General features: G+C 31.9%; 1 protein-coding gene across 1 annotated transcript in view; it reads right to left on the bottom strand.

Moving 5' to 3' along the window:
• Nucleotides 1-12,052, bottom strand: part of LOC112684112 (laccase-5) — a 31,623-nt gene that overhangs the window by 8,119 nt on the left and 11,452 nt on the right. The window contains exon 2 of the mRNA XM_025555436.1: nt 937-1,101. Within this exon, the coding sequence (XP_025411221.1) occupies nt 937-1,101 (165 nt within the window). The remainder of the gene's footprint in view (nt 1-936; nt 1,102-12,052) is intronic.

Below are 12,052 nucleotides of genomic sequence, written 5' to 3'. Positions count from 1 at the left end.
CCCACAGATGTTTAATCCGGAACTGGGCATTGCGGGACCGTAAATCAGGAGCACCCGTGGCACGGATCGGTACACCCAGGGACTACGATTGTGTGCAATACGATACATTTTGTGTAATACGAAATTGAAAAGTGTTTTGTGGTTCTATTCTTTATATTATGGTATTTGTTTTTAATTTTACACATTTTTGAAAGGGGAGTACGACAAAATCCTTAAGTGGGGCTGTACGAAAAAGTATATATTTTAGCCTCTGGGTACACCTATCGGTCTACCCGTCGGTCGGTATTATATCGCCGGCAATAAGTTGCGAACCGCGAGCGGGTACAATGTCGGTGCGATTCGATCGAAATAATTAAACGCGGTTCGCAACGGTCGCGCACGTAGAAACGACCCCCGCGGGACTTCTTAACACGTTTCCGAACGGTACCCAGTAGTTAGTAATATTGGTACGAGTGTATTTGGTATTATTTATACTTCTTGTTTTTCGGACTCGATTGGGCGTTGTAAAACACACGATACAGGTTCTTAATTTTAACTCATCCGGACGTGTTGGTTTCTCGATCGTTTCAACGACTCCGGACCCTTCGGTTCAGAAGTAATTTAACAAACTACGTAGTTTCACTAAGTTGTACGAACTTTGTAACCAGCTATTGGTGGTAAACTTATAATTCATGTGTTACATTACGTATGGTTTAAATAATAAAAAAAAACATATTCGTAAAATTACAAGTTACAGTCGGTATAAGATATAATTTAATCGATTTAGAGCATGCCACCCCCCAGGTGTCGGGTATTGAAAAAATATTGCTATGTGCATCGCTCTACGGCCTGCACGTACGTCACCGAGTGCAAGTCTATGCGTCCACGGCAATCGCGTTACGTACAGTGTTGTGTGATATTCCCCCACGTTCGGTAATATTCAAAGTGATGGCTTACTTCCGAATCCGGAAAACGTGGCCGGATGGGTCTGGACGAGTCCGTGGGCAGACGGGAAAGCGTTTTCGGGTTGAGCGTACGGCGTCAGATCTTCTTCCGACACGCTCTGTATGTGTCCCGGTGTCCAGTACGATTCCGCGGTCGCTTGATCGTTCGATTCATCTCCTGCAAAAATACGAAACATTATTGCGTCAATATAACACGTACGTTTTCGGAGAGGTCTATAATGTTTATGGAACGTGCGCGAACTTTAAAATTAAATCGTTTCGTTATAGATAGATATTCGATACACATACGCAACGAAGACGTTTTCGAAAAAAAACGAAAAAAAAAAAAACCTGTACATCAATAATCATAGCGTAAGCCGATGAAATGAGTGATGGATAAATACACAGGTGCAACGCTTGTCTATGATTTTTTTTTTTTTTTTTTTTTTTTTTTTTTTTATCAATAATAGTTGTCAAATGTATAATCGCAATCGAATAACCGTAGTTATGATTTCATAAAATAATTGATTATTCGAATTCGAACGCTCCACGAGTTGCGTTACCAACCAAAACGTTTATCATAGTCAATAGCTCTATTCGTGATTTCTATACTATAGGTGCTAATGTTTTCACAACGCATTGTTAATCGTAACACACCGTATTATTGCAAACATAAATTATTACTGCACTGAAATACATGTTGACCTATGGTTTATTTGTGTAAACGTTTGAATTCCTCGTTTAAACTGAAAAACATTAATCTTTTTCATTCATATCGGTGATTTTATTGTAATTCTGTTTACACGATTTACGCGCTAACGTGTTGCATTTCTACAGTAAACAATAATGTACACATACACAAAACGCACACACATGCCAACGCGAATAAGAATAAAGCGTTTGCGCGTGTGTACGAAAGCCGAAAGGTAATAATAATCGGAATGTTACGGACAACACGGCGTATAGGTATTTCAATATAGTTCCATTCGAAACCGTTTATTGTCGCAACAAGTCCGTACATTTGTACTAATATTATACCAAATCGTGTCGAAAATAAAATAAATCTTATTGTGTAGTCGTTATTTACATAGATTTTTTTTTTCGTTTCCAACGTTGTATCGTAGTCAGAGGTGGATAAGTTGTTTTTTTGTTACAGGGAAATATTTTAATGGGGTTATCAAAATAAAAAAAAAAATTCTTTTAAAAAATGAATTATATTTACTCATCCTAATTTAATTTAAATAATTTAACTATAAAAAAAAATAATAAATTTTCATGAAAAAATTAATGGTATCCAGGGGGCCACCGACATGATATTGGATGAGGGCCCACAGAGAAAATCCCTTTTTCCCTATGGGCCTATCCACCTCTGATCGTAGTGATGTCGGTTTGAAAACGGGATTCGATATTTCACCGGTGATCTAATTTTTGATCATTGAATATTTCGTACAATAGTTTTTGATTATGCGCAAAGGCATTTTATTCGTTTACAAATGAAAATAATTGTTTATTTTGTTTTCAGTTTAATTTTTATTTCATCTAAAATGTTTAAGAAAATAACATCTTTACCTATGCTTATAGTAAAATGGAATATACTAGTATTGATATTCAGCGTTGAGAAACAAATACGTTTAAAAGTAGATTGTATGGTAAAACAAGTATATATAATTGATGTACATATGTTTTAATTAAATTGGGTACATATACCGAGAAAAAATAACATTAGTCAATTTTTTACCTAAGATTAATTTCTTTTGAAATATTATTGTGCATAGATTCAATATATCAAGTATACTGCATCCATAGTATGAGTGAGAGTTATTTTTCGTAGTGGAAGAAATTGGAAATCAACAAAGTGTAAGCCAAAAATAAATAATTATTTTCTCGTACGGAAATATTTTAGAATAACTTATGCCATAGTAGATACCCCAAATGGATATTATTGAAAACACTGCTGGTAAAGGTTACTAGATTAAGATACCTGTATTTGCATAACGGATTATGTTATTGTATTATTTTCATGCATTCCTGCAAATAATGAAAACCTGTGTAATATGCATTTTATTTCTACAAAGACAGTTTTATGTATTTAATGACTGAGATTTCTGTTCGCTTTCAATTTAAACGTGACCGTTTTTTTTTTACCACGTGTTCACAGTTCCGTAACAATGCATAGTGTTTAGTATATAAATACAAAACGTTTTATAGAAAATGGAATAATTATTTTTCTACAGTCATCATCATCATCATCATCATTATTATTATTATTTATTATTATTTTTATTGTAATTATTGTTATTGTAATTATTATTATTGAATAACACAATAAAACACATCGATTTGAAAACCGTCAAATTCATGACCATATATTTTTAGCGCCGTACAAATCTAATTAATAATTCCAATTGGTTCGTCCATCGTAAACTTCGTTGCGCACCACGTAATGCGTGCGTACACATGCACACATTATATTATTTTAATGTTACATATTAATTTATTATTATTATTATTATTGTTATTTATTATTCGGATTGTTGCGCAACAGCACAACGATTTTCGCGTTGTTATTTCATTACAGCGGTACAATTATGATTTTGCGATCTGACATTTGCGCACGATCCGGAAATCTGCAACTCCTACAGGTAGCAATCCGTGCCGTAATAGTCCTATAGTATTCTATTTCCCTCGCCAGACAAAGTTCAAAAGAGTATTTTACACCTACGCTCGGCATACCGTTATTAGTGTTGTTGTTCCGGGGGCACAATTATCGTATTGTTATGTTGCGCTCACATTATATCGTTACATTGTACCTCTCCTCGATCGGTGTTATGTAAAATAAAACCGCGTCCGTACATTAGTGTACGCGTACAAGGTACGGGCCATTAAAAATAAAAATAAAATAATCCGATATCGGCTTTAATGGGGAAATTTGAAATAACTTTTACCAAAATGGAATTGTTATCGGTAATGAGTTATTAATTTTTTGTCGAGCGGTGATTTGAGAGTACACGTATTATTTTTATGTCAAGTCGAGGTCAGATGAAAGTTACTAAAAAGTAGTTTTTACCACGTACCGAAATTAATGACCCCAAATTTTTGACAAGCAAAATAAAAACTTTTCAATCTACATAACTGTAACACGCATATGGCAAAAGCCTACAGATTGTAACTTCGATATCATGATAAAAAAATTCAATAAGTAGACAAAACATTTTCTATCCATACGTTTTTTGCATCATAAACGCATCAAGTTCTGTCAATTTAAAAATGCCATGATCATGGTGTTATTTAAAATTAACAAAGAGGAAACAAAGGATACAACATAGTATTATTAATACCCAAGTCAAAAGGGCTGATTTCCCTTGTTTAGTATTAATTTATGTCCGGGATAGTACCGAAATGTAAAACTTAATAAAACAAATTTAAATGTTCATTTTATTGTTATGTTAAATAACATCTCCGATTAAGGTATGAAAAATATAATTGGTTCATGGTCTCCAAAAAGCGGCATTGAATATTTTGTGGTCGGTGACTCGCTCATAAGTTTTCGGTGGAATACCTAACATTAATGATTCTTTGGACCTGTATTTAATTTCGGTATGGCTTGTGTTCTTTATAACCCGAATCCGAAAAACCTCATTAAAAACAAACGAGCAATGTAAGATACCTCATCGTTAAGACCTTAAAATCCAATTCAGATATCATGCAAATATGTCCTTATAGGTTATAGGTCATGTATTTATAATATTTAAATTTATCAGTATCAACAATTGTCTTCAAACGTGTTCCTTCTCGTTTTAACATACAATGGACTTTACATAAATTTACCTACAACATAACTAAAAGTTATAATTTTATTGTTATCGTATGAAAATTAGGTTCTTAAAATTGTCATAAAAATGTTTGATAAAAACATATACAGATATCATTGAATCTAAATCTTTCAAATATACCATCATGAGACACAAAAAAAATATCGTTGACCAATATATATATTGGTCAACGATATTTAAAACTTTTGTAATTATAAAGTTTTTAATATTTAAAGAGATTTATTATCTTTATCAGATGTAAAATATTTTATAATATTAGGTATGAAAAAATCTAAATATTACCCAATTATTTTCAAGTTAAAAGTTTATAATTTAATTGATTTTTTTTACTACACTGTTATTTATTAATAGTCGACTTGACGTTTTTAATTCTAAGGATCATCTTTTCGTTTTCTTTTATTATTTCTTTAGCTTTCTTTGCCTGGTTATTAGCTGCACTGGATTTTCTCGTGGAGCTAATATTCAGAGACTCCGGGCATCTATTTTTCACGGCTTCAATTTTTTTAGCAAATAATTTATTTTCCATTTGAATTTCCAAATTTCTTTGGCTGGAAAATGAACGATTATAATTTGATTTATTATTGTAATTCTTATTTGCGTTTGATATGGCCGGCTTGTAACTTGACGATGACCTTGAAGTACAATCAGAAGTATTACTATCCATTTTAAATATTTGAAATGCACACTATCAAATTATAATGCAAAAAAAAAAAAAAATAATAACTTGAATTAAAAATACTATATGTTTATCGAAAAAATTTGATAACAAATAATAAATATTATTGCTTGGGTAATATATACATATTATGTTATCAGCCATTCTTATTGTTTTTTATTGACTTTAAACTTCCGACAAATTGTATAGTTCACTTTACCAGTGATCAATAATTCATTGTTCATCACGGTTTCAATAGTTAAATCGTTTTCGCTTTGAATTTCAATAAGAATTTTATAATGTGGTGATGATTAATGAGTATAAAAATATAAATTCTGAATAATTATAGCCAATAATAATTTATTTTAAGGTGATTGATCGTGTTATAATATTTGTCAAGAAAGTCAAAAGTTTAGCATTTCGTTTTGTCTATTTTTTTTTTGTGTACACTTCTTATCCTCCTATCGTTTATCTTGTATAAAATTTTAAAACGATCAAGGTAGAGAAAAAACATTAATTAGAAAACATTGGAATATATTAATAATTAATAATTATTAATAAATGTAATATGTATTTTATGCCACGGGTATACTCGCGAATATGTAAATTTCATGGACAAATCGAGTCCTAAGATACGGTGAAAATTTTATCTTGCGTGTGATATTATGTTGACATTCGTGTGTAATCCAAGTTTTTTCGGTCGTTTTACAAGTGGTAAAAAATAATAATAGTAAATAAAAGGCAAAAGAAAAAAATTCAAGTTTCCGGGCACGCGCCTAGTGAAATTGTGTAATTAATGGTTGAAGACGACCGACGGTTTCTATAACTCTCAAAACGTTCTATTATCGCAAGATCGTAAATTGCCATCGTAATAGCAAATGGCATGGCTAAAAAAAAAAAATAACTCAGGATCCGGTTCGGACGTGTAGAAATCAAAGACGCACGTATTTTATTTAATAAAAAAATAACCTTAATTTTTCACTATGTATAAAAACCTATGTATATATATATATTATAAACACTAGGTAAAGACTATAATGCATAGTAAAAATAATACTATTTTTACATACAAAGAATAATGCAGTTTTTTTATCTCTTTAATTGAATTATATGAGTTTGTTATTTTTTGAATTAGGTTAAAATAATCCGCAAAAGGATATGTGTAAGGAGTGTTTTTCGAGTTTAAAATTTTAGTAAACCAATACGAAATGGTTTGCACCGGTCTTACGTTTGAATATCATTACAGTTGTTTTAATTAATATTAAAGATTTTCTTTTATTTTACGTTGTCCGCTCAATGTTTTATTTCATAATCAAATGTAAAATGAATATCAACGATAAAGAACTATTAGTTAAGGTTATGTTACACGCACAAAAGTAAGAACATACGTAGAAAAAAATGCGAATTAAATGTTACGTATGCGTTTATGAATAAACTAAAAAAAATAATCCTTATTAAGTTGCGTTGCTTGGAAAAACTATGATAATTTAAAAAATTGTTTACCTACAGTGCGTGTAGCTAAAATTGTATAATATTCCCTATGGGAAAATATAATTATGATAAATTGATAGGTAACGTAAAACATATAATGATTATAATATCGGATGACAATAAGAAACCAAATTCGTCGTTTAGGACTTTTAGTCCAATTCAAAAATCCGTATACGATTATAATAAGTAAAGTTAGTGATTAAAAGTAAATGAATGCAATATTCGAACCATGTAGAAAGCTATAGATTTTGTAATGTATCAATCGATGAGTGTAATATGCATAGACTTTTTTTTTCTTTCGTATTTTCTTATTATATGGGATTATTGGATTTAAAATTGTTTTTTCGGCAAAACCGTTTGTATAATAACATGATTATAAACCATGTAATGGATATCATATGAAACCGTGTATATGAAATAATATAGTTGTTGAATGCTATATTTCACGTGCATTTCTTCAAAACTGAAACTTCGTTATATTACGCGGCCAATAGTAATTATTTGGAAATTTCGATTTGATAATTTTTATAGTTTTCACCATAAGACACTATATGGACACGAACGGTAATATGTCGGCCGCGAATTTCGTTGCCGAGACCCGTGACATATATGCTATCTCCTACAGTTACCAGCTGAAATTCCATTACTGGTTTCGTACATTATAACATACGAGTGTGCCGATTCAATCTATTTGTTTTGGCCAACAGTAATAGAATTTATGTCGTCTGTTTTTACTTTTATTGTTTTATTGGTAATAATATAACTTTATTGCGCATGATTTTTATACCATAATTTCATATCCGCAATGCAATTAAGCCACATACGGCACATATCGTTTAAAGTTTTAGGAATGTTACAAACACAATATTTAACCGCATCGACGAACTCGGCTGGCAATATAAAATTATTATTGGAGCTAAACAGTTTCATTTTCGAATCTTGCGAGTACCGTGCAAGTGTAATTATAACGACGACGACGTTCCGTTACGGTTTAGTGTTTTTCCTTTTATCCGTCCTATAAAAGCTATAAAACGCATAGGTACATCGTACAATAATATATCTATCCATCACGTGCATTGATCATATCATCCGACTGCGATATGTATTTTGTACGTTCAAAGTCGCAGTGTTCAACTGTCGTCTTCATCGTTAACGTGATTGACTGGTTATAAATATCTAGTCTCTGATCGTTCAAACGCATTCGTATACGAAACGCAACGGTAGTAGGTACCGCTAGTTATTACTATTATTTTTAGTTTTTCCTTTAACGTATGTATACAATGCTCGCAATATTGTAATATCTGTTCTTAGCATCTAGACAGACGGAGCATACTAGTATATTGTAATAATATAATCATGTCGAAAATGCTAAATGAATGAACGCGACTGATTTGTATTCGTATCTTGCGAGTACGTACGATGCGGTCTACCGTCGTGTATAATATGCACATTGTGACGAGAACTATATAATTTCCAGTGAAAGCCAACGGGGTATCAACGTGACAGTTATGACGTGTGCGCGCGTACAACCGATGGACGTATAAACCATGTATAATAATAATAATACCTGGTACATAACAATACTGTACTCGAGACTAGTGTATTCGCGGAGGCATTGAAACGTGCAAATTGCAGGACTGCGACGAACCACGTGCGAGGAAAACATAAAAACAATATCAATCGAGATAGGTATGTTAACAATTACAATTGGTATCCGAATACCATTGATAACTACGGACGATCATTCAAAGCCGGTTTTGGTCGGTTCAGATTCTGTGCGGTGTTGATATCGAGATTTCTTTGAACGAACTGTTTGTGTTTTTTTTTTTTTTTGTACCTTAATTGGTGTTTTCGGTCCACACGGTTTGTATAATAAGTGAGTTTTCAAAACGATATTTGTAACTCGAGGCAGACAGTTGCCGTACGTGGACTGTGACTTGAGACGATTTATAAAAAGGACGTCCTGACCGACCGGCACCCGGACGTCGTATTATTTTTAACGCATCGTGTATAAATATACCTACGTACGCGCACACCTAAAACGTAATTGTCTCGTTTGAAATCGTTTGCCATTACAATAATGCGCTACTACTGCACGGCGACAGGTCGTATATAATAAACGAGTTGTTCCGATTGTGCTGCAGTAAAAAAAATGAATAGCGTTCGCGCAAAACATGTAGTTTTAATTTTTATCAATTATGTTTTTATTATTCCGACGACCACAAACCGGATGTCGATTGTGTCTCGGTAAGAACTTTCTATCGGTGTTTTTATCAGATTTTTACAACAGCCCTCCGCGCGCCGGTTTAGTTAACTCGCGGTGGCACGGACGTCTCGCAAAAACGATAACAATAATAATAATAATAATAATATTTTTTTAAATAATTATATTAAAATTGCTGCTGCTACTGCTGCGCTATCCCACACCTGGCTGTTGTTGTACAAACTATTGGAATTCGCGTGCACCATTAAAAGCACACACGTTGTCGTTTGTCGAGCTCAAAAATCAATGACGGTTCGAAAGAATGTAAATTTCAAACATTTTATATGGTTAAATTACGCGTAAAACAAAATTAAACATAATTTATTTAGTACGGGTGTTTATTACTTTTTTACAGTAAATTTGTTACGGTACTATGCTATTTAAAAGCAATAATAATAAAAGAAAAAAAAAACTTAAAGCGATAAACGTATGATTTATTTTTCACCGATTTTTATAAAATCATTACTCTCAATGTATCTTTGAATAGCAAATGCCGGTAGTTAATAACTTAAAAATTTACCATAACACAGTTAATTTTAATGTATTTTAGTTTTTTTATATAAACCGAATTATAATTATAAACGAATCAGTCCAGATTTTTGCTTTATCCCTTTACCGTTTCTTTGCAATAATACATTTGCTAACTTATATTTAGTCTATAGAAGTATTTATTATTATTGCAGTAAATATCTATTTTAAATCCAGTATATAACATTACGTCTAATAAAAGTTGTATGCGTTCATTTTATTTATTTTTAGAACCATGGTAGAAAAAAATATTTAAAATATGTTTCAGATGTTTATTCAATAATTAAAAGTTAATTAATATAAGTGTTTAAAAGTGATACAATGAACATTGCGAACAATTTCAAAATACCATATTATAACTATTTCATGAATATTTTTACTCATTATTACAAATCAAATCGAAGAATAATGATTTGTCCTAATTTCAAAATAATATCGTGAATATCATCGTTGGTTGTCGTAAGTAAATGTATCATATTTTTTCTATTATAGTGTTTTTTTTTTTTTTTAATTTCTACACTTCTTATAAACAAAATATTTAATATTTTAATCTTATAAAAATTATTATTGTGTAAGTAAAATATGTCAAGAAAATCTTTAATACCACATTATTGAATAATTTTCAAAAATTAATGTATGAAAACAAAACGTTTTAACAGTGAGAATTAATTATTAGAACATGAATTTATATTTGTTCGATAACAATATGAAATATTATTTTAAGATAATACGTAAAAAAGAAATATGTTTGTATATGTGTTTTATACAGGGTATAGGAATTCCAGTCATCATATAGTTTTTAACGTTTTAATAATTTAAACAACTAATGTAAAATTTCACACGTTCCGCGAGTGTTTTCTTTCGATCATGACTTGGCTACAATTTCAAAAAAAAAAAAAAAAGTTAAAAATTAAAACACTATTCTACTCAATAACCGGATCAGTCGACACTGCAATCCTTTCTGATAGTTTTTCTAAAATCCCCACCACTTAGAATGAAGGAGGAATAGAATAACAGTAATAATTATCGATCAGTGATATCGATCGTCCATCGATCAACGTGTACTTTGACCACACGCCAAATTTCACACTTATATTGGCACCCACGACTGGTGGCGCAGGGGCATACGTAATTAGTTTCGCTAGCACTGAACCGCGGCGCCCGAGCCGCTGAATTTCTCCATCCTAGACACGTATTGCTATTAAAATATTCATATAAATCATAGCCGTAGAAAATAATGTGTTGCAATCGAACGGAAGCTGATATTATGATATAGGTTTTAATCGTCGTAAAAAAAATAAAACTGAAAACAAGATCTACGTATATGTATCGTTATGTTTATGTGCATTTGTACGAAACGTTTTATTTTGAAACTGGTTAGCCAATATTTTATTATTATTATTATTACTATTAGTTTTCGTTCATCCGCTCGATCGTTGCCTTGGTGATAGGATATGTCAATATAAAATATTTTGTAGCTACTATACACACGACCGACCGGACGTGTTTTATAATTAAGTCGATCATATTATTATTATTATTATTCTCGTACGTTTTACCGTGGTCTAAGATGTGAAAGTGATTAAAATATAACTTTTATAAGTACCGTACGGAATGCCAATACACCGTATACAAGCTTGATATATATTACGGATTTATGACGACTTTTTTTTCTTTTTTCACTCGCACTCGCCAACGACCCGCGGGAAACAATGTACCCATTATTCCGCGTAAGCAGAGGCGAGTTTAACGAGGGGAAAAGACGACATTCGCCCCCGGCGGCAAATTTTGAAAATTTTCATAAGCCGCATTCGTGTACTAATTTTTCAAAAATTTTTCTGGTTTTTTGTAATAAATCAATTTTTCTATTAGTCATTAAATATATTATAAAATTTAATAATCAATGAAACAATTGAATAATATATATGTCTTATTCGAATGATTACAATATTAACACGCATTAATGTGTCAATACAGTGGAGACGGACGAGGATATTGCTATACGTCTGTACAGACGTATATACTAAACATAAATAATAATAATAATAATATGTATCAACTCTATTAACAATAAATAGTTAATAATTCTGCTTAATATCATACATTCATATCTATGATGAGGCGGCAAAATATGTGTGCCCCCGGCTAGTTGTAGTTGTATTCCTTCCGATAACGTTTGCCGTTCGTACCAGGACAATGATGTTTGTATTTTTCACGTAGATTTTGGTCCAAGCGAATTCGGCGGAGTTGTGTTGTTGCCCAGTACCGTAGTACTGGTGTTCGGCTGCCACCGATTGTTATTACGTTTGTCGATTGCTTTCCGTTCGAACGACCGTCGACTCGAATTCCCCCCCCCCCC

This window comes from Sipha flava, unplaced genomic scaffold (assembly GCF_003268045.1).
Source record: "Sipha flava isolate LNK unplaced genomic scaffold, YSA_version1 241_pilon_pilon, whole genome shotgun sequence".
NCBI classification, from domain to species: Eukaryota; Metazoa; Arthropoda; class Insecta; order Hemiptera; family Aphididae; genus Sipha; species Sipha flava.
The sequence above is the reverse complement of the archived record's forward strand: the minus strand, read 5'-3'. Positions and strand labels throughout refer to the sequence as shown.